The sequence below is a fragment of the Theobroma cacao genome, chromosome 9 (genome assembly GCF_000208745.1).
Source record: "Theobroma cacao cultivar B97-61/B2 chromosome 9, Criollo_cocoa_genome_V2, whole genome shotgun sequence".
Classification (NCBI taxonomy): domain Eukaryota; kingdom Viridiplantae; phylum Streptophyta; class Magnoliopsida; order Malvales; family Malvaceae; genus Theobroma; species Theobroma cacao.
In genome coordinates this window covers 2,295,906-2,317,931 of record NC_030858.1, presented here as the reverse complement: position 1 = coordinate 2,317,931, position 22,026 = coordinate 2,295,906, and the positions used below count along the sequence as shown (strand labels likewise).

The 22,026-nt window shown below is 36.1% G+C and overlaps 5 protein-coding genes across 10 annotated transcripts; 3 read left to right on the top strand and 2 right to left on the bottom strand.

Moving 5' to 3' along the window:
* LOC18587985 (GATA transcription factor 12) lies at positions 4,290 to 6,213 on the top strand. Its single transcript, XM_007012087.2, has 2 exons — positions 4,290 to 4,818; positions 5,220 to 6,213. The coding sequence occupies exons 1-2, from the start codon at positions 4,516 to 4,518 to the stop codon at positions 6,006 to 6,008; spliced, it is 1,092 nt and encodes a 363-aa protein (XP_007012149.2). The 5' UTR covers positions 4,290 to 4,515; the 3' UTR covers positions 6,009 to 6,213.
* LOC18587984 lies at positions 9,865 to 12,716 on the bottom strand. 5 transcript variants are annotated; one of them, XR_001929582.1, is made up of 4 exons: positions 12,282 to 12,716; positions 11,940 to 12,121; positions 11,335 to 11,392; positions 9,865 to 10,201 (listed from the first exon to the last, which is right to left on the bottom strand). XR_001929582.1 is itself a non-coding variant. In XM_007012085.2 (3 exons), exons 1-2 carry the CDS (start codon positions 12,410 to 12,412, stop codon positions 11,971 to 11,973), a joined length of 282 nt encoding a protein of 93 aa, XP_007012147.2. In that variant the 5' UTR covers positions 12,413 to 12,715; the 3' UTR covers positions 9,865 to 10,201; positions 11,940 to 11,970. The 5 variants fall into 5 exon arrangements, 3 of the variants coding, with proteins under 3 accessions (XP_007012147.2, XP_007012148.2, XP_017983697.1); XR_001929583.1 differs by having other exon boundaries at positions 11,958 to 12,121; XM_007012085.2 differs by lacking the exon at positions 11,335 to 11,392 and having other exon boundaries at positions 12,282 to 12,715.
* On the bottom strand, positions 12,870 to 15,553 carry LOC18587983 (peptidyl-tRNA hydrolase 2, mitochondrial). 2 transcript variants are annotated; one of them, XM_007012081.2, is made up of 8 exons: positions 15,386 to 15,553; positions 15,090 to 15,296; positions 14,649 to 14,709; positions 14,409 to 14,445; positions 14,179 to 14,256; positions 13,992 to 14,064; positions 13,543 to 13,582; positions 12,870 to 13,278 (listed from the first exon to the last, which is right to left on the bottom strand). In XM_007012081.2, exons 1-8 carry the CDS (start codon positions 15,422 to 15,424, stop codon positions 13,229 to 13,231), a joined length of 585 nt encoding a protein of 194 aa, XP_007012143.2. In that variant the 5' UTR covers positions 15,425 to 15,553; the 3' UTR covers positions 12,870 to 13,228. The 2 variants fall into 2 exon arrangements, with proteins under 2 accessions (XP_007012143.2, XP_007012144.2); XM_007012082.2 differs by having other exon boundaries at positions 15,090 to 15,293; positions 15,386 to 15,549.
* LOC18587982 (mitogen-activated protein kinase kinase kinase 1) lies at positions 16,157 to 17,493 on the top strand. Its single transcript, XM_007012080.2, has one exon. It carries the CDS (start codon positions 16,603 to 16,605, stop codon positions 17,338 to 17,340), a length of 738 nt encoding a protein of 245 aa, XP_007012142.2. The 5' UTR covers positions 16,157 to 16,602; the 3' UTR covers positions 17,341 to 17,493.
* LOC18587981 (ultraviolet-B receptor UVR8) lies at positions 19,013 to 21,545 on the top strand. The gene is made up of 5 exons (XM_007012077.2): positions 19,013 to 19,167; positions 19,298 to 19,456; positions 19,613 to 19,648; positions 19,767 to 19,891; positions 19,973 to 21,545. Exons 1-5 carry the CDS (start codon positions 19,071 to 19,073, stop codon positions 21,269 to 21,271), a joined length of 1,716 nt encoding a protein of 571 aa, XP_007012139.2. The 5' UTR covers positions 19,013 to 19,070; the 3' UTR covers positions 21,272 to 21,545.

Sequence of the window (22,026 nt, the reverse complement as noted above, 5' to 3'; positions counted from 1 at the left end):
CCCGAATAACTAACCGGAAAAGAGTCGGACTCGGACCCTTTGATCTTCCATGGGCCCGATTTCAAAGATTGGTTTCAATCCTTGGGCTAAACATTTGTAAACACAGAGAAATGGGCTTTTTAAAGTCATAACAGGCTTGAGGCTCTTGGGTCTAAATTTTTTTCACAATGACTAATGAAATTGATTGCGATATTTACATCATGTGCTAGGGCTTGACATAAGTTGTTCCCAATTTAGATATAAATACTTATTTTATATTTATTTTTAACTAATAATTTTATATAAAATACATATAATTTTAAATTGTAAAATAATTATTCATAAATAATCAAATTTTTATTTAAGGTTACACAAATTTTAAATTTTAACAAAAATTAAGCTTTCATTAAACTCAATGCCAACAAACCTATTTTAATCACGCAACATGACTTGACACACTAATCTGGTTACAAAACGATTTTTATAATCATGAAATAGATGATGCGATCAAATAAGTAAAAGCTTTTGACAACGTCAACTCACCAAGTTATATACCGTGCGAACGATAATGGTCAACTAATATTAAACTTAATGACGATTAAATTTTTTTTAGAATTAAGAGTTTATTTAGACATAAATCAAAATTTAAGAAATGGTGATCGAATAAATGATCTTAATATAGAGATTATTTTAGGGGTATGTCTAATAAAATTGTATTTAACCAAAGAAATAGGATAAACTATTATAATAAATACGGAGTTGTACTAACTCTTTGCATTTAAAATTAAAGAAAGTTTCTCCTGTTGTGTGGCATTTCGATATACATCGACCCCTCAGTCTTCTCATTATTGACCCAAATTGATAGACTATCTTGTGTCAATTGTATGGATTATTATAGAAGTTTGTAGAAAGTGTAGAAAACATAGGGGAACAATGTTAAAGAGTGCTGCATCGTATCTGTGTGCTGGCTCAGAGAAGGGGAAAAAAAAAAAAGAAACCCTTTTAGAATCGGAACAGCGCCAAGAATATGCCATTCCTTCCTACATCTGCAAGCACCAAACTTAATTACGAAGGACGAGGGTTGCTTGGTCGGCATAGCGGTAACATGCATCCCTTGTTTTTTTTATTGACTCTCTGGCCCGCCTTTGCCAAAAGTTAAATGAAAGCAAATGGGCTTGTGATTGAAGTCTGTCGTGCTGAACCAGGGCCTTTTGTTTATACCATCCGATCGAATAGATGGCTCTTTGGGTCCACCAAAGACCTCCCTTTCTTCACACACCATGTGCTCCGGGGCCATCGGAAGCGTTTTGAATTTGATGCATTGGAAATCGGAAAAAGTAGATAAAAACTTGACGTTGTAAACAAGTTTTCCTCCTCGACAATTCAGTCCACCACTACTGAGTTATTGCCTCCGAGATAAATAGCTTAGACATCTTGGGTTTCCTTTTGCAATTACACTGAATGGTTGCAATTTGATTAGTGGTGAAGTAGACTTTTTTGTGATCACAATTAATGAGGTAACAAATGAGAGATAGAAAATCAGGCACGTAGGTTAATTTGCTTATAATATATATAATAATATAATATATATATATATATATATTTGTCAAGACAAGTAGACAACCAATAATAACTTTCTCCAGGTAAAACAAGCTAGCAAGTTCATTGAACTAGGGATAATTGATCAATTTGACGATATGAATTAGCTTATTTGAATTTATTAGGGGACGTTTTGGTCATTCACATAGAATGGGCCTAAAGACTAGCAAACCACGACCATTCCGAAAGGCAAAAGAAGGAACGTCCTCGTCCCACGTTAGTTGTCCCAAGGAGGATGTTACGCACGTGCGTTGTGAACAACTCACGTGACCGTCCCGGCACGTGCTCTCACGTTATCGTAAAAACTATAAAAAGACCCCCCTCCCCCACCCCCATGTCTTACTCTTATCGCTTGGTCGAAGCATCCCAGAAAAGGCAAGTAGACCATGGATCCGCGACACTTGGCATTGACCACCGTCAGTTCTGGCTTTTGGCACGAGCCAAGCACTCACATGGGTCGCTGACACCACCCCCCGGCTCTATCACGTGCAAATTGGACCCCACACATTGCAATACCCAAATTTTCCGATTAAAAAATACACTATTCAATACCAGTATTTGCAAAATAAAAAAAATCAAAGTGAGTGAAAAACATAAAGTCTGGTAAATGAAGACCTCCACGCCAAGCAACGACCCCGGTACCTTCTCTTTTTCAGCCTTTCCTTTTAATTCAAGCAAAAAAGCATGAAAAAAAAAACAGAAGGTGGTAGGAAAATAAAACTAAGAAAATATTTTTACAGCAATAAACAAAAACAGTAAAACTTTATGAGCTCTACGAAGTAGACTCGCATTGGGATTGGTGTCATTCAGCAGGACCCCACTTTACTCAGTCTCTCCACTTCTCGATACTTGCCACGTGGTAACGCTGTTAGTCGCTTCATGCAGCCGCATTTCTAAAAGGAGGAAAAAAAATCCACAAAATTATTAGAATTCATTTTTACGGGTGGTCTAATTTGGTAATGTGACAACGAATTAAATGAGAAATGCAAAGTACTTCAAAAAAAAATTAAACGCCAAATACAAGATCATTAAATTTGTATTTTTTTATAAAAAAAACATTTTTTCAAATCAATAATAAGATATCAAATTATTCAATTATTCCTAATAAATTTGTTGTTTATTATATTTATCTTATCAAGTGATATCAATGTTTTTTCAAAATTTCAAAACATTGGACAAAAATCCAGGTCAACAAATGACAAGTGTTCTTTCTTCTCATGTTATTCCCTTCCCTCGTGTGATGCGATGGACATCGGGCGCTAACAAAAATGCAAATATAGGATAAACGTCGCAACTCAAGCTCATTTACGCAGTAGATAGACTCGTTCATAATCCTACGTGGCTAGACGAGGTGAAAAGTGCAAACCGAATTGGCAGGTCCGTCTGTATAGGTGGGGACAAGTTTGAAAAATCTGGACCGTTCAATTCATCCGGTTGAGCTGCAATAATCGTGCTTACAAGTGGGGTTTGAATATAATACACCAATTTAGCAGAGGTATAAAAATTATACTATTCGCAAAAAAAATAAAAAAATAAATTAAGAGCGAATATCAGAATGGAAATTAAAAAAGGAAAAATAAAGAGAGATGTATTTAAAAATTCATAAGCGCGACTACCGAGGGAAATTAAAGCAGAGGAATCGGGCTGTAAACTTGGACGATAATGCCATAAGCCTCAGCGACAAACCTGCTAGATCGGTTCCAAAGGGGTTGAATTTGAATACATATTAATTTTATTTCCCTAATCATTGAGTAATTAATTTGCTAATTACCTCTTTACCCAATTATTCAGTGATTAATTGTTTTAATAATTCTGATAATAAACTTTTGCTTTAATTACCATTGATGCCAATGTAAGCCAATGAAAGTAATTGATTGTGTGCGGTACGTGGTTTGATAATTGTTGTACACTTAAGTGATCATCACCATCATCATCACGTGCACGTGTGGTGAGATTTTTATCATCTCAACGGTGGCTCTCCGGAATTTGAAATATCATGTGGGGGCCAAGCCTTATTAGGGCCTATGTCTTTTTTTCTAACAGTGCATGCTCAAATACTAACAAAACTGATTTGATTTGAACCATTTCGAACTGTATTGGATCAATTCACATGGGGGTTCCTAAATGGATTATAGTATTAAATTTTTGCTTGCTAATTTATTGAATGCAATAATGTTAATTGAATATTTACCCATATGACCTTTTTAACTCAGTTAACACTTACTTACAAGAGTAATCCCATGGATTGGAAAATTTTAAACCTAACTTTGGGCAAAGTGTTGTGACATTAAACCACATTATGTATAGTTAAATATGGAATGGAGGAAAAGAAGTGCCTCAACTTAACATGCACTTGGTTTAGACAAATGGGGGTGATTCCTTGTAGAATTTGACTTTTCTTCACCACCTCCCATGTTTTGACTTCTTACTCTTGCCATGCATTAACTAAACTTTAATGGTAAGTTACTTTACAATATAACGTAATGACATGAAATAAGATTGTTAAGAAAATAATATTATAATGTTTAGTATATATAAAAAAATATTGATGAAAAAATAATATAAAAAATCATAAAAGAAAAGGGTAATGAAGTAACTTCTCATAAGATTTTCCTTTACCCAATTAAAGGTTCTTTATTTATTTTTTTAGAATTTCCTTATTTTAACTTTTTTTTTTTTGTTGCACGTCGTCAAAATCCTCCATTTTAGCTGTCCGCCTGTCCCCTTCAAACGCAAATAAAACCTCTTCTCTCTCTCTCTCCTCAAGACCACAACTTCTCACACTTCTTTCTCTCTTTCTTTCTCTCTACACTCACACATTTTCCTCACTATACTCTCCCTATCCCACCCCTTAATCTCCCTTTAACGCCAACTTTGAACCCAAAAAACGAAAAGGAAAAAAAAAAAAACGAGAAACGGGAAAAACTACTAAAAATTATGGAAGCGCCAGAATTCTATCAAGGAAGCAGCTACTGTTCTCAATTCGCGCCCGAAAAACCCGCGGCCGGTGACCATTTCATTGTGGAGGACTTACTCGATTTTTCCAACGAGGATGCCGTTATAACGGATGGCACATTCGACTCCTCCGTTGCTGGCGGGCACTCGACGGATTCCTCCACCGTTACGGCCGTCGACAGCTGCAATTCGTCGTCGTTATCTGGTTGCGAACCGAATTTCGCGGGTGATATGGGTTGCCGAGGTTTTACTGACGGTCAGTTCGCGGGTGACCTTTGCGTGCCGGTAATTCTGCCCCCTACATGCAATAATGTGATAGGTTAAAAAAATTTTAACAGCAACAAAAAAAGAAAGTTTTGAATTTCACCTTATTTTTACTGCATATGCCGGCTAATAAAATAAAGTTTTACTTACTACAATTCTTGGACTTTTAGCTTTGGTTCAAATTTCAAAAAAAAAAAGAGCTAGTAAAAATTTAGACTTTCAAATTTTTTACGTATTTTTTGATAAATTTCCGGGCAACCAAACAAAGGATAAGGATCCATGTGCATGGCAATTTGATGACAGCTGCGTGAATAGTGACAATAGTTTCTTTATTAAAGTAGTTCAAATTTGATAGAAGAAAAGTGAAGATGGAGAAATTGCTAATAATAATAATATTATTATTTTTGTTATTCTTCTAACAGTACGACGATTTAGCTGAGCTCGAATGGCTGTCGAATTTCGTGGAGGAATCATTTTCAAGCGAGGACCTGCAAAAGCTCCAGCTGATATCCGGAATGAAAACCCGACCGGACGAATCATCACAGAGCGGAGGTTTCCAACCCGTTCTCACGAACCAAATGCACCACGTCATTGAAAACGGCGACACGGAACACGGTAACAATAACAACAACCCAAGTTTCCATCCGGACATGTCGGTGCCCGCCAAGGCACGAAGCAAACGATCCCGGGCTGCCCCATTGAATTGGGCCTCCCGCCTCCTCGTTCTCAGCCCAACAACTTCATCTTCCGAGCCCGACATTGTGGTCCCCGTCCAACCCCCTCCCCCGAACCACCCCGGTAAAAAGCCCGTCAAGACGAAGAAAAAAGATGGTGGAGAAGGCGGTGGCCTCGCCAATTCTGATGGACGGAAGTGCCTGCATTGCGCTACGGATAAGACGCCACAGTGGCGGACTGGCCCCATGGGCCCAAAAACATTATGCAATGCTTGTGGAGTGAGGTATAAATCGGGCCGCCTTGTGCCCGAGTACCGACCCGCTGCAAGCCCGACGTTTGTTCTGACTAAGCATTCGAACTCTCACCGTAAGGTGCTCGAGCTTAGGCGTCAGAAGGAAATGCTCAGGGCCCAACATCAACATCAGCAACAATTCATGCAGCACCATCATCATCAGAACATGGTTTTTGATGTACCCAACGGTGATGATTACTTGATCCACCAACATGTGGGCCCTGATTTCAGGCAGCTGATCTAGTGGGTGCTAGTGTAGGGAACTTTTTACTAAGGTCGAGTTCTTCAAAATTTTTTTCCCAGAGTTAATTTAGTCCAGTTCTCCTTTTTTCCTTACATTCTTAGGGGTAATTTTTGCCTAACTTTTTTTTTTGAGAATTTTCGTAGACTATTTAATGTTCTTGAGACCCAATATTCGTAATTCAGGTAAATTAGTATTTTTTTTTTCATTTTGATCCTTTCTTTGACTTCCTCCATTAAAATTTGACATTCCAACTCCTATATATATTTCACAAGATACCTCTATGTACCCTAATGTTGACCAATTGATATCTATTTGAAGTACTTAGGCCAACTTTATATTATAGTACAGAATGCATTATAATTTCAATTAATAGTCACACCCCATTTCAACAATATATTTTATTGAGAACATCTCACATCGGTGTAAAAGTGTCACTTCAGTCAAGCACAAGTAAAGACGAACACGATTTTATCAGAACTAAAATGTTAATTTCCAGCCATCCAAGTGGGTTTGCATTGCAAGTTTGTAACATGTAGCTTTTGATGAATCCATGTTTCCGTCTTTGTCACTTTACCAAATAGTTAATGACTTGAGGCCACTTGCCATCTCTTCCATCAATTGTTAACCAGAAATTGCATGAATGCCCACAATTCACATGGGACTTTTCCCTCAATTTCCTGAAAGCACAAGAAACATATTTCAAGGTCCATCCCCATCACCGACGGGAGGTAAATGCAGACCCTTTTTTCTTTTCCTAGTTGGGATAGGGAAAGGATGTACGTAGAGATAGGCATGGATAAGGTCAAAATCTGAAAAGGAAAATGAACCCCAAATTTGATGTTTTTAAGGTAATTAAATGCATATGTTATGGGTTTCACGTATTAAAAAATAAAATGTGATGACTTTTAAATTTATAAAATAAAAATTTTATTTTATTTAATATACATATTTTTTGAATTAAAAATATAATTTCGTGATAAGTGATATAAGAGTTTATTTAATTTTTCATTTATATGAATTTGTATGAGAGATATCAAAATCGATATATATTTGAATTAAAGTAAATTGCATGTTTTTTGAGTTAAAAATATAAATCGGTCCTACATAAGTTTAAACGACACGAACTTTTACATGTAAAGAGCTTGTGTGAAAGAGAAAATTGAGTGTGTTGGAAATGATTCTTCCAGTGCATAATTATCCTTAAGACTATGGAGCCATCAACATAAATTTCAGTGAACAAGAAATGCTGATGTAGCCTTTCACATTCAGAGAATGTTATAGTAGAACTTAAATGCCGAATTCCACAACCCAATTTTAGTACAACCCATTTTTCTGCCTTGTACGTACTTGAATCCCCCCTGGGCATCTTAACCTTTTTCTTGCACAAGTTCCCCCACCTTGGAGAACTTCCAGAATGAAATCAAAACTAGAAAAACATATAATTATATATAGTGATTAAAGCAGCATGTGAGTAAGGATTGGGATTCAGAGATTGTACTGGTAAAAGATCAGTAATCAGAGAGAGACTTTGGGCTTATATATATATATATTCTTTGATGGGTAGATTAAAACTAGTATAGTTTTTATTCGTTGACGATGCTCCTGTCTATGCACGATCCTAGGCAAAATGGTAATCCATGGGCCTCTATATTTTAATAGCTGCAAATCTTCTCAGCTCAATCATTGTTAATTAACTATTCTTTGCCCACTTCTTCTCCAACCCCATGGCTTTCCCTTCTTCTTTTTTTCTTTTCCTTTGTCTTAGTAGTTAAAACAAACGAAACCATACATAGCTCTGGTAATAGAGTTGGATTTACAGTACATAATATAATAAATTTAATTTAATTTAGTGTAAAAAAGAAGCATAGTTTGCGGTGGTCACATGCCTTTCTTCCATTCCGCATGCAAAGAGTTAGTACTCACCACCATTGCAAACACAAAAATAGTGATTAGGGTTCAATTCTTTCTTTTTCTTTTCTTCTTCACTTTTGGTAATGGAAAAAGGATTTGCAGTTAATAATAATTATATTGAACCACTGATGTAGGTATAAAAATCTTTTACCTCACTTGATGTCTCCTTTGATATATATTTTCATAATTTTACATCATGTGTTCAGTCATATATTATCAAAAATTTTTTTTAATTTTTAAACATTAAATCACAAATTTTAAACCCTAAACCTAGCTCTAAACCCTAATATGATAAGTTTACTTAACCCGTTGTGGAAAATTATAAAAGAAATCTCAAACGAGACATTAAATGGGAGCAAAGGATTTCTATTTATGCTGTAGTATATATGCAAGTTAACAAAAGTTATAGTGTAATTTATCAGGTAATTGAGATAATTAATGTTTAATTGATATAATTAACAGTAAGAGTGTATACTTTGGTGTTATTAAAGAGATAAAGTTAGTGATACTACTTCTTATGGTGTTTTCAAAGATCAGCAATGTCTTCAATGTGAAGTTGATATTTGGGAATAAAAATGCAAGGTCCAGTCTCAAATGCCTCTAACTAAGAAAAGGGTGCCCCAAATTCATTTAATTAATAAATGGAATAATTCAGATATGGGAATAAGTAATGGTGGTGTGATACCTTCCAGGTATTCCAGAAGGTTTTTGAATATATGGGCTTCCATGCATAGTGGTAAGTACTTTCTATGTTCATTTGTAAAGAGGCTGTCTCCTTTTCACAACCACTTCTGCTGTCAATGACTTGGCAATTGGCAGCTCCCCTTTTCTTTTAAGATAATTAATAAGCATTTTCTCTGTTGCCTTTACATGGAAACCCAATGTCTCTACCATTGAAGCGAGTTCATTTCCCTTTTCAGTTTATGGCAATAGTTTCGTTTCCTGGCCTTGACAGATGGAGTTTGTTTTGTTCTAATTATTATATATGGTAGAACCCCATATCTTAACTGAAACGATTCTTGTCTTAAAGAAGCTTATCTCCAAGGCATTGAACATGATTAGGAGCCATGGAGCAAGGTTCTCAGGAGCTATGACAAAAATGAATTCAGCTGGCCTCCATTTCTTGTCGATTATATGGACCCAAGCAGGAAAGGAAAAAGGGGATAATCAGACGGGACGGTTTGACCGTGCCAATCGCAAAACATTATCCCATATGTCCTCCCTGAGGCTGAGGATGGTTATTGTACTGTGGTTGAGCATGCATGGACGAACATGGTTGTTTTTTAGGAATACGTCCGAATTCTGAAATAAAAAAGAAAAGTAGAATGCCAAGGCCTTTTGAGAGATCGAAAGGGAGAGCCCCACATGCATATGTTTTGTTAGGGTGGAGACATGGGCGCCATAGCCAAGGCAACTTTTAAAACCAGGGGCAGATATGGGGACACCATCTCATCGCTCTCTACTTTCTCACGTGCACCTCCCTTGTTGCTTTGGAAGATAAAATATTGTCGTAATCATATGAACATGGCTCCCTCGACAAGGTTTATCCTGACCCAAATTCATAGTCCCGCTACGGTCGTTAGTGTCATGGTCATGGAATGGCTTGTACAACTTAAGAGGATTTACACTCACCCAGAATTGGATGCCTTAACCTTCTGGTACGATCGAAGTGCCTCCTCCAACAAGGTAAAACATCAAAGATACAATGGGCATGGGCTCTTTCCACATGATGTAATGGATTTAAGATTGGATTTGAAGGCAACCACGAAGACTTTTGCTGGTAGAATAAAATGAGAATAGAAAATGAAATCCATGCATCCTTTCGTTGCTTTTATTTCTCATTACTACAATATTATGAATAGAATTTGTATAAATAAAAAGACATGGTTAAGTAATTGGAATTCCATGATTCATTATATCCACCATGACTCTAAGCTAAGAAAAGTTGACCAAATAGCAAAGCAATTTTATTATCTAAAGTAAGAATGTTGCAGTGTTGCAACACATATCTTCTGTAAAAGGATCCTTGAAAGAAGATTGAAATCTAAAGAGAAAATTTCCAAAATCGGGAGAATCGGGAATAGGATTCTTGCAGTGTATGTTATGCCCATCATCTGGGACTTTAGAAATTTTACTTCAACTTAATAATGAAAATCACATAATTATCAAATAAAATAAATCGCCAAGTGGACATAACAAGAAGGAAAGCAATGACTCTGACCCATCATGCAGTACTTCCTTCTACTCTTTCATATGTTATCGAGGCACACTGAGACCTAGTTCTGCACAAAAAAAAAAAAAACTTCAAAAAATTAGCATTAGCATGTGCTATAAGAAAGAAACTAATTGAACAGGTTTCCTAAGTCAATGAATCTTGAATAAAGCTACTTCACATATAACAACCACTGGGGTTCAGAAAGAAACCAATATTTACTAAAATTATTTCAATGCATGGTGACTGTTGAGAGTTAAGCACCTTATCAAATAGCAGGATGAGCAATTACATTAGACTTTGCGAAACATGAAAGTAGACCTTGTTGGCTAGGGCACTTAAAAATTACTAGGGAAAAAGTTATTGGCACATCTACAATAGGTCAGAGATAACTTGCACGAACAACCAAACAATGAACTAATACCACTGGCAACAAGACTTGAATATTGGCCTTCAATTTGAATCCTAGAATTAAAATTTTGTTCCAAATTCCATAAGAAATTGGACATTTAGCATGCAGATTCAAAGCTAGATCGTATAAAATCTGAAAATTTGAATAAAAAACAAATAGCATAATCTTTGCATTTCATAAAAATGCAGAGACAAAATAGCAGAAATTAAAACAAGTTTGAACAATTATCATGGCCCTGCAATTCCCTATAGAAGAATATTTCACATGGATCTCCTGCAATTAACAGATCAAATTCTTCTCCTTAACCACACGGATCCCCAATCCATTTATATAGTCCAAGTACATGATCTGATAGACTGATAAGTACGAAACTATATCTCACAAATTATAAGGTACATTCAATTATTCATTTAAATAGAGAACCTACTAAGTTTTGCACACATAGCTCCATTAAAATTATAACTGACAATGAGGACAGAAAAAGGGCCTGAAGTTGTAGAAGAATCACACAAGCTTAGAATCATGTCAAAAACGAAAGCCAAATATACCAGAACAAAGACCAAAATAGAGAGCTAGGACTCATTATGCATATAATATCCATATTATATAGAGAACGCAGCAGTATGGTACATTACATGCTTATTGGAAAGTAAATATTCAACATAGCTAGAGCTGAGTTTCCAATCATATTAGAGTAGCAGTATTGGCAGAATCTTCTATTTTGACTAAGAAAGCAAGAACTAACAATAATTTTCAGTGTATTGCTTAGACAATCATAAATTATACACAACCTTCTCAAGCCATGTGCAAGCTCTCCAACTCAGGTTGTGTCTTGCTTTGTATGTACCCCTGTTCCAACACACCCAACTTAGCAAATCATGATACATGTACATTTAGTCTCACTCACTAGTTACTACAATTTAATCTCCACTAAGTAGTCTAGCTCTTTTTCTTTTGGCCAAGACCTTTTTGTGCTAATCTATATTAGAATAACTGCATTCCAAACTTTCTTCTCAAATAAAAAATTCGATTTGTCAATGACAAGCCTAATTGGCTGACATTGGATGCATATGTCCTAATTCAAGCAGATGCAAACATGCAAAATTTAATTTCTACTCTTCTACACACTTCTCATTATGTTCCCTTTCCTCTAGCTTAATTCTTATCTTCCTGAATTGAAAAAACCATTTCACTTTCTTCTAGTTTAGGTTATGAACCAAAAATTAAGAACAGAAGTAAACAAAAATACAACCAACAAAGATCAGGCAAATGATATCGAATTGATAGCTTTCAACCAGAATTAATCGGATATGAACATCATGCTCATGAGAAAACACAACCTAAACAAACAACATGGCTTTATCAATTAATAATAGAGTTAAAAAAAGTTGCTTACAGAAACAAAATTACAAACATTTTGGAGATTATCAAACTCCTGGATTTGCACTGCAAAGCATACCCTGAGACAACGACCTCGAGCTCCTTGAATCGATTCCCAGACACGACGTGAGCCGAGCCGAAGACACCGCTGAGTGGAGAGGCAGCAGAGATTGAAGACAACCCAATTGAGAAACAGACCTGTAAAATCAAAGCTTGCCAATTTAGAAGCAAAAAATTTGGTAATTTGACGGGAACCCAAATTCAAAAACAGACTCAACTACAAAGGGTACGGGTCCAAATTATTAAATTTGAAGAAATTGAAAGGGGCACATTAAGATAAGGTTTTTAAAGTTCTTGCCTTGAAAATGTGGGGGAAGAACGAGCAGGAAGGAGAGAAGAGGCGGGTCTGGGTTTAAGGGATGGTTTGTTAAGGGTAGATTTGAGGATAGAGAATGTTGGTTTTGAGAGAGATCTAAAACGAGACGCCATTCTGGAGAAGGCAAAGCAAAAGAGAAATGTTAGGGTTAGGATTTTGAAGAAAAAGAAAGGACTTTCAAGGGTTTTTGGTGGGGTTTTAGGTTTCGTTGGGGGGAAATTACCAAGAGGTGATACAGAGGATATTAATTAATCATATTGACAGTTGAGTCTCAACTCTCAAGTAACACACCAGCATTTTAGCAAATTGACAATTTGGGCTTGTCAATCTCTATGTTTTAAACTTTAATACAGGTACTTTATGATTCGAATTTATCTCATCTTCCTTGGGGAATGTATGCTGATATAAGAGGCCTTTCAAGGATTATAAATGCCTTGCTTCCCTCCTTTTATATTGTTAGAGGGTATATTACAAAGAACAAAGGATTGATAAAAAAGCCAGTTTTTTTTTTTTTTCAGTCAGACGAACGATTTGCACATCAGTATCAGATAAAAAAGCCAGTTTACAACCTTAAATTATAAGAAGATTTTGTATTTCTTCTGGATTATAGATAGCAGGATAAGGTAGCTTTGTTGGAAACACAATAGGGTACAGAATATTTGAAACACTGTAAGAACCAAAATATAACAAATTGACATTCTGATTCCTCAATCTGTTCCAGTAACCAGGCCAAATGGTATTTCCTACAATTGGATGGTTAGAAGTTGCAGAAATTCTCATCTAGCAACTCCTCTCAATTCTTGCAGCTGTCGTTAACCATGTTTATGAGCCAATCAAAATCCATCAAAGGATATTTTTCATTTCTTGTGAAGCGATTGAGATCATGATTATCGAGACCCAATAAGGCGAGGATTTTTCCTTCAACAACATTAGAGCAAGTTCAACTTCCCTGTCACTGAATCAACTGGCACTTTTGGTCCTGCAAAATCACAAAATTAGATGTACAATAAATAAAGAAATACAGTCTGTCTTCTTTTAGTCGTTTTTACTGGCTTTCACTTTTATCACTTGCTATTTTGGTGGCTGAAAGTGAACTGCAACATCCATAAGGAAGGCAGTTGTCAGTGATCATATCATATATCTTCTTTATCTACTAAGCAATGGACAGATCATGGCATGCAAAAAAGAATCTATCACACAGAAGCAACTACAACAGTTTTAGCGGAATGGAAAAGAAGCAAACCAGGTCCAATGGCAAGAACTGTCTTTGACCCAGCTGAAACCTGCAAAATAAAGTGGTCTTGAGATCTTAGCCACACATTTTTTTTTCAAATAATAAACACTCTGAATTTATAACTCAAACATCAAATTCGAGAAATTAAGCAATTAGCATAACTCAAGTTGAAAGCAAACATCAGACTCTATAGAAACCACTTAGAATCCTTAGTGCAATAAAGAATCTCAAACAACTAAAAATACATCTGCATTAGCACACATAAGGAAACACTAAGTTAATCGGTTCCGGAATACATATTAGATAAGAACTTCTGGCTCCAACTTCCCTTCATTTTGTAAGTTTCAGAAGTCAAATTTCTCTAGTCATTTTGAATTTAATACATCCTATGCATATGAATTGTCATTACATCCTAGTTACCTCATGATGAGTTTACATGCAGTGATGCAGACAAATACCTGTGTTCTTCCAGCATCAGCAACAACAAAAGTGGGGAGGCCAATATTCTCAGCTGCTTCCCTTAACTTATTCCTGATAAGAAAAGGAAAGTGCACTTACACTACTAAGGCATGTTTTAAACACGAGAGATGAATGTTGGCATATACAGTGAGAACCTAATTGTTCCCAATGAAATCACCTGCTTACATTTCTTGTTGATTCCTGCATGTAACGACTATTTTGGGTTGTCCACAATCCTCCCATTGTCTTAAAAGGGATCGATCGCTGCAATATTATTACATGATTTAACTTTGATAAAATGATTATAGTTATAAAAATAACAAATGTAGACAACAGGTTCCTATGGATCTCCAACTAAAGCAAGGTCACAAATGAAAGCTTGAATTCAGAAATTGACTCATAATCACGAAACATACCTTTTCATCAATTCTGCATACATGCCGGTGGCAGCATCTGTAAATTCAGCAGGAAAGGTTTAGTCAAATGATCCGAAGGTTTACATACATCGAAATGTGAGAAGACTTTTTTTTTTTTTTGGTATTATTTAGTTTGGGGGTGGGAGGGGACTGAGGAGTTGGTGCTAGAAAAACAGTACAGTCTAAAATTTGAAATCCAAAACAAAATCTCGGATATTAAGAACAGTTCAGGAATCTTACGGGCACACTGAGAGGCAATCTTCCCTGATTTCATCTTAAGGTCTTGTCTAACCACTAAAACCTGTCATAAGCAGTCCAAAACCCAATATTTCATATTTTTTAATATCATATGGGTGATGTCAACAAACACTATAAACAAAATCAAACTGCTTAAGTTACTAAACAGAGAAATACACGTCAATGAGTTCAGCAAAGCATATCGAAACCATAACCAGAAACAATATATACAATCAGCTTAAGCATTCTGAAAAAAGCTTCTAAGCTTTATTCCATCAAATAAGTAGAGCCACCAAGTCATTCCCTTTTCTACTAACTAAAATTCGGCCGTCAAAACATCCTAAAGACACTAAAAAGTCGTCACATTTTGTTATTTGTAACAATTATACTACGAAAGAAGCAAAATTTTTTTAAAATAATAACAATTAGGAAGCAAAAACAAACCATTTTAAGGTTTTGATCAGCATTAGTGGAAACAAAGTCTTCTTCTTGAAGCTTTCCAGGTAGGAAATTCTTCTTCTTGGAAGGGGTTTTAGAGGGCTTTGACAAATCCAGCAACAACCCAAATATAAAACCAAGTACGAGGCCTGGAATGAAGTTTTCTGGTCTGAAACTCACCCCTAACCGTTCTCTTTCCTGCTTCTGCAGCTGCTGATATTGCACAAAAGAAATAGTACCATCAATTTGTACAAATAACAAAGAGAAAGAGCTAGAAGCCTAGAGGAAGCGAGAAGAACTACCTTCGTAGGTTGAGAAGAGTTTCGAGTGGAAGCCCACATAATCTTCAAGAAGCGAGATTGAATTGGGTGGTCACTGGTAGCAAATGCTGAAAGTGGGAATGAACAGCCAGGAAAACTGGAAAATAAAAAGCACTAGAGTTGTAGAAGAAGAGATAAAATGGCTTTGTGAGGACTCCGGGTGTCATTTCCCAATTCAGGGTTAGAGCAAAACGAAGTCGTTTCTCTTATGCTGCTGCCAGTTTTTAGGAGGTAGCATTTCTTGCCATCAAACAACAAGAAGTATTTGTATTTTTGCATTTTTAGTAAAACTTTTGAGGTATGTAATTACTCAAATATTATTTTTTGGCCAAGAAATATAGCAATCAAATAGTTAATTAAACAAGTTTTGTATATTATATATTTACAAAATAAATTGTCATATATCATGTAACAAAATTAATACACTTTTTTTACAGAAATAAGCATGGATGCAAATTATCTATGATTAGGGTATTTGTCACGAACTTACATTTTGAATTCAAAATACATACTTATTAATTAAATTAAAATTTTTTTATAAACTCAAAATCCATCTCATAACATTCTTTTCAACTTAATTTTATAACGTACTTGTTCTATTGATTCTGGTGACCTTGATATCTTTAACGAAAGAGGCTCACAATGAGCTCATACATTCAATTAAAAATAAATATTTATTAATTAAAAAAAACCCTAATTATTAATTTAAAATTTATTTTATCATTTATTGATATGAAATTTATCACACTAGCATTTTATGCAAACAATCTTCAAACATATGACCAACAATTTAGCGTTAGAATTGCTCAAAGTCGCCCACAAATGACCTCCATTTGTATTTTAATCTTGGAATCACACATTGGATTCCTATCTCTAGTGGCATTGATGAGACAGAAAGGCAAGTCTCGTTTGCTTACAACATGCCATAACTTGCCTTACCAACTACTTTTAACCGTATCATGCCTTAATCAACCTCGACAATGACATAGCTATTAGCCATATAGGGCTGACCATATAGCACCCCTATCGCCACCAAGTTGAGGTTTCCCAACTCCCCCACCATCCCCGCTATTCCTTTCGTGTCCTTCAATTTTACACAACGAATCTTAGCCAAAAGAGTTCCGAACAAACATACGAATCTTTCTCTTAAATCGCACATTTCAAGCACTTTCATTCTCTCAACTTCACTTTTTCCAATAATGGACTCCGTTTCCAGTCCATCCTCAACACCGCCAAACATTAACGACCACCACCACAACAGGCTGCACCACCGGTTCAAGCCGATCCAACCCGTTGCAGACCGGATAGTCAGAGCCCTCCGCCACCCGCTCTTCCTCCTCCACAGATCTGATTCCAACTTATTCTTTATATTAGGTGCCACCGGAAATGTTTACACCGTTGCATTATCTGCCACACCTTCATGCACGTGCCCCGACCGTACAACCCCATGCAAGCACATCTTATTTGTTCTTATCCGAGTATTGGGTGTCTCCATCGATGACATGTGTCTCCGGAGGAGGACTCTCCGGCCATGCCGGCTCAACCGCCTCCTCAGCACGCCTACGTCGCCTGAAGCACTAGCGGGGGCTGGAATACGGGAGAGGTTTCATCAGCTTTACTATCAGGCCAAAAAGCAAGGTGAGTCGTCAGGAGGAGTTAAGCAGATCGAAGAAGGGACGACGTGCCCTGTTTGCTTAGAAGAAATGGAAAAAGGGGAGAAAGTACTGGCTTGTTCGACATGCCGTAACCTGATTCACGAAGAATGCTTGATGAGCTGGAAGAGAAGCAGAGGGAGGAGGTCGGCTAGTTGTGTGATTTGTCGTGCAAGGTGGAGTGCTGATCAAGAGAAGTATCTGAATTTGGCGGCTTTCCTTAGCCAGGACCGGGGGGGTGAGGGTGGTGGCGGCGGCGGCGGCGGCGGGCTCTGCGCTGGATAAATTGTGTTCCATTCTTACTTTGGGTTGGATTTAATTGGAAAGTTAATGTTATGAACAGATTTATTTGTTGTATAGATATACAATAACAGCAACTGCAAATGTTTATTTCACTTGTATAATAATAAGAGTAGAGCTTATTCTTGGGATGATGAACATCATCAATGCAATTTATAAAAGCATAGGAGAATCAATAATGTTTTTTTAAAATAGGAGAATCAGTAATAAATATACAATAATAAAATTTTATTTAAAAAATTGAATTTAAATAAAAAATTAAAGTCACAAAAAATTTATTATATCACAATCAAAAATATTTACTGATGTAGGATCTCTATGAGAAATATAAGGATCAAGGTAAATCTAAACTAAATATCCATCAGTAAGAGATAAGATCGATCTTGGTATATAAACATGAGTTTTATCTCAACTATCAGATATGTCATTTGAATTGAGAGCGTAGACCTGTGATTTATAAATTTACTTAAACTTGATTTTCAGAACTTGATTAAGACTGTATGCACGATATTGTGTTTAAGTTTTAACTTGTGACAATTAAGGAGAATCATACAAATTTTACAAACAAAACCATCTTTTTTATTACCTTTTTAATTAAAATACATAAAATTTGTTATACTTAACTAGATAAACATGTGATGAAATCATAATTGTTAAATTAAAACATGTAAACAATGCGATAAAAAATTTAAAATTAATTACAAATAATATGCATAATATAATTTAACAAATATAAAAATATCATATTCATTAATAACATTGAAGATTATGTGGTATAAATTTTAAAAAATTGATTACTTTATAGTTCAAACTCTCAAGAATAATACTTTTTTATAATATATATTTTCAAATTTATTTACTAAAAGTTAAAAAGAAGTTTTTGAATATTTTTTGTCAGAATTCTAAATCTTGAAAGTTGAAAACTCATAAAAAAAACTAGTTTTTCATATTTCAGCTTAAAAAGAAAATAAATAAAATAGGATTTTTAGTAATTGGATAAGATAAATTCAATATAAACATGGTTGATGTGTATCATATAATACATCTTATTTTATACTCATACGATATAACATGTGAATTCATTTTTTATTAATATTTATCATATTATATATTACACGTATAATATTAAATATCTATAAAATTAGGTGCACTTCCGGATGCTTTTTATTTGTGACTGAGAGAGAAGATGGATTTGGTGAGTCAAATCGTTTTCCCAGGTCTGGACAAACCAAAGAAATTTGAATATGTTTGGTAACATGTTGAACCGAGTCTTATCCATTCCTTATAGCCAATCACATTTTAACAGCAAAATAATAGATAAACGTTGTTCCTTACATAGTATTGCTTTATGTCACTGTCAAGTGTCAAGAAAGGCAGACCAGAAAATACACTAATATTAAGATTGCTACTATAGTCCTAGACGAAATCTTTGATTTCATAAGCTTAATTTTATAATAATTGAATTTGGACCGACGGATAACAGATATATAAGAATCGAACACGTAATTCAGAAAAAAAAAATTAAGTGCACGAAAGTCATATGACATTCCGAAATTCTCCCCAATATTTGAAGATAATTACCACTCAACCATTGCCAGGCGTCTGTCATGCTCTCATTTCCATGCTTACTAACTATTTAATCAGCTTCCGGTATTGGTAACCACCTCAAGTAAAAAAAAAAAAAAAAAGGCTAAAGCTCTATCTCGCCGGAGACAATGGAAAACCCCGCCGGAACATTCCCCGGTTCCAGCAACTTATTTCGCAAAGTCGTAGCAGTTGCCGCCGGTGAAGCTCATACTCTCGCTCTCTCCGGTAACAAAAAATGAAAAACGAAGCTTTAATCTATTAGTTCCATATTGCTCCTCCTCGATTCTATTATAGTGATTAAAATTTTGAATTGGAGGATTATGATAATGTGTTTCGTAATGGATGGATATTGCAGGGGATGGGTGCGTGTATTCATGGGGCAGAGGAATGTTCGGGAGACTGGGGACCGGTTCAGAATCCGACGGGCATTTCCCGGTTCGTGTCAAGTTCCAAAACTCAGAGCTTAAGTTTGTAGCTGTCGCTGCTGGCGCTTATCACAGTCTTGCTCTTGCAGGTTTAGTCTTTGGTTTTATGCAATTTTTTTTATACTTCCTTTTCGCTAATTCAATCTTTTTTATGTTTGTACATATGTTGCACTGAATTTCGTGATTGTAGTAGTAATTTTGAAAAATTTTTAGTCCATTGACACCTATGGTTATGTAAATGGCAGATGATGGATCAGTTTGGTCTTGGGGTTATAACATCTGTATCCTTTATAGTAAAATTTGCTGCAAGATTTTTTTTGGAGGCTCATCATTATTAGTATCTATTTTCTTTGCTTTCTGTATTTATGTATTTTGGTATATCCCTTGACTGTCATATGGATGGCCAACTTGGTGTACATGGGGAGAATTCTTTGGCACCTCAGTTGTTGGAGCGGTTCCTTGAGTTGGGTTCCCCTGATCAATCAAAAGATGAGTTAGAGATAAATACTAAAACACCATTGAAGGTATGACATGAGTTATGTTGCTGTAAATTAAAACTTGAAAGGCCTTCTTCCACATTCTTCTCATCACTTGTTCTACCGCAGATTTGTGCAGTCAAAGCTGGAGGAATGACTTCTCTGGCAATTGATAATCTTGGGGCCCTGTGGATGTGGGGCCTTTGTCCTCAGGAAAACAGCAGCAGTGATGGAGGCTTGACGTTTGTGAGTAGTTTTTCTCCAATTCCTGTTTGGGATTTCCATGGCCATACTGTTGTTAAGGTCGCATGTGGAAACGAGCATGTTGTAGCCCTAGTCAGTGCTGGAGAAACGTATAAAGGTGATGATCTTGTATGCTACTCTTGGGGTGGTAATGGCCATGGCCAGTTAGGCCTAGGAGACAGAGAGAGCAGGGTCCATCCTGAAATTGTTGAAACATTTAACCAGGACATCCCATGGACGGTTTATGAGGTAGCATGTGGTGCCTTCCACACAGCTTTGCTTACTCACAGAAAAAGACCTAGTGAAACACTTGAGAGTATGTGTTGGACATTTGGCCTTGGGGACAAGGGGCAACTTGGGCATGGAACCACTCAAAGTACATTAGTTCCTGAACCTGTGAAAGAGTTACCACAGCCTGTATATCTTGTTTCTGTTGACTGTGGCTTGTTTCACACCAGTGTTGTTTCATCGGCCGGAGATGTGTGGTCATGGGGAATGGAAAAGGGTCTAGGGCTATGTCCAGATGCTAGTTTTACCGGAACAGATGCAGGAGATGCCCTTTCTCCCCTGCAGATATCGGGTGATGGATTGCACGAGCCAAAATTTCGTGATCCAGTTCAAATTTCTTGTGGGGCTGCCCATACTGTTGTTGTGGCACATGATGGATATAAGCTATGGTCCTGGGGCAGGGGAAGGAGTGGAGTTCTCGGAAATGGTAAAACAATTGACTGTTTCACACCCTCAATGGTGTTATGGCCTCCACTGAATGAGGATTTCCAGCAAGAAGAGCTGAACAGTACTGTTGGTGAGGGAGATAAGATTGTAGATCATAAGAATTCTGACGCAGGGTCGGAAATGGATAAGAAGTTATCATTGGCGATGGAAGAGATGAAGCTGCTCCAGTCAAAACTTTCCATCATGGAAAGATATGCAAGCGTACTTCATGGTTCGATCTTTGGCAAACCTTTTGAAGAGCAAGATATCCCAATCTCATTGCAGAACTCTGGTACTTTTGACGTTGCTAGGGAATGGGAGAACATGTTGGAGTCATCAGACCGTAGCAAGCTTGTCAGGTTGGAATTGTTCTATCGAAACATGCTCGCAGGTGTTAAGGATAAGATGATGAAGAAAAGGATCCAGGAGATAATAAAGGAGTATCTTCCTTCTTCAACGCAAGAGAAATAGTGTTGATTGTTACATAGCTGCAGGAAACACCATGCTTTTTGGTTCAAATAGAGAACTTTTACAGTCCGCAAGTTGGATAAATTAGCTTGATACTATACCATACAAAGGATTATATTTGCTGTTGTCATCAATTACTGTGTAGTTTCTGTCCATAAAAAATCATGTACTGTTTTTAGGCATGATAATGTATGCATTTCTTTCAATAAAATCATGTATTGTAAATGACATGGCAGTTATTGCAAAATCCAAATCCTCTTGTCTCCATTTCCTGTTCCGTTTCATGCCTCAACTCTTATAACTAGTCACGTGTTTATTTTCTTATTATCGATTAATACGTGTTTAGTTTTACCTTTTTTTCCCTCTTTCTCTCTTGGCAAAAGGTTGGTAATCTTGAAATGAGGCAGAAAATTTGGATTGATAGTCGAATGGGGCGGCAAAGGCCAGATGCAACCCTCGGCAGCCAGCCGGAGGGAAGGAAACAAATAAAAAGTGAGAAAAAAGGAAAAGAAAGAAAATAAAAATGGTAAAATAGAGAGAGAAAATATATTTATAATAAAAATTATTTTTAAAAAAATCAATTTAACCGTTAACCATAAAATTATTATAAATTTAAATCTAAATTGTTTACGTTTTTGGCCAAAGAACTTGAATTATAAGTACAACAACAAAAAATTATAATTTTAAATTATATTTATTTTAATTTTAACTAATAAAAAATATTTTTTTTTACTTTTGATATTGCGTGTAACAAACAT

Coding starts and splice junctions, on each gene's coding strand:
- LOC18587981 (XM_007012077.2), top strand. CDS start 19,071: ATGGAAAACCCCGCCGGAACATTCCCCGGTTCCAGCAACTTATTTCGC. Junction 19,649..19,766: donor GTCTTGGGGTTATAACATCT/GTATCCTTTATA, acceptor ACTGTCATATGG/ATGGCCAACTTGGTGTACAT. Junction 19,892..19,972: donor ATACTAAAACACCATTGAAG/GTATGACATGAG, acceptor GTTCTACCGCAG/ATTTGTGCAGTCAAAGCTGG.
- LOC18587982 (XM_007012080.2), top strand. CDS start 16,603: ATGGACTCCGTTTCCAGTCCATCCTCAACACCGCCAAACATTAACGAC.
- LOC18587983 (XM_007012081.2), bottom strand. CDS start 15,424: ATGTGGGCTTCCACTCGAAACTCTTCTCAACCTACGAAG. Junction 15,297..15,385: donor ACTCTTCTCAACCTACGAAG/GTAGTTCTTCTC, acceptor GTGCAATATCAG/CAGCTGCAGAAGCAGGAAAG. Junction 14,257..14,408: donor TATGCAGAATTGATGAAAAG/GTATGTTTCGTG, acceptor ATAATATTGCAG/CGATCGATCCCTTTTAAGAC.
- LOC18587985 (XM_007012087.2), top strand. CDS start 4,516: ATGGAAGCGCCAGAATTCTATCAAGGAAGCAGCTACTGTTCTCAATTC. Junction 4,819..5,219: donor CGGGTGACCTTTGCGTGCCG/GTAATTCTGCCC, acceptor TTCTTCTAACAG/TACGACGATTTAGCTGAGCT.
- LOC18587984 (XM_007012085.2), bottom strand. CDS start 12,412: ATGGCGTCTCGTTTTAGATCTCTCTCAAAACCAACATTCTCTATCCTC. Junction 12,122..12,281: donor TCTTCCCCCACATTTTCAAG/GCAAGAACTTTA, acceptor TTGATTTTACAG/GTCTGTTTCTCAATTGGGTT.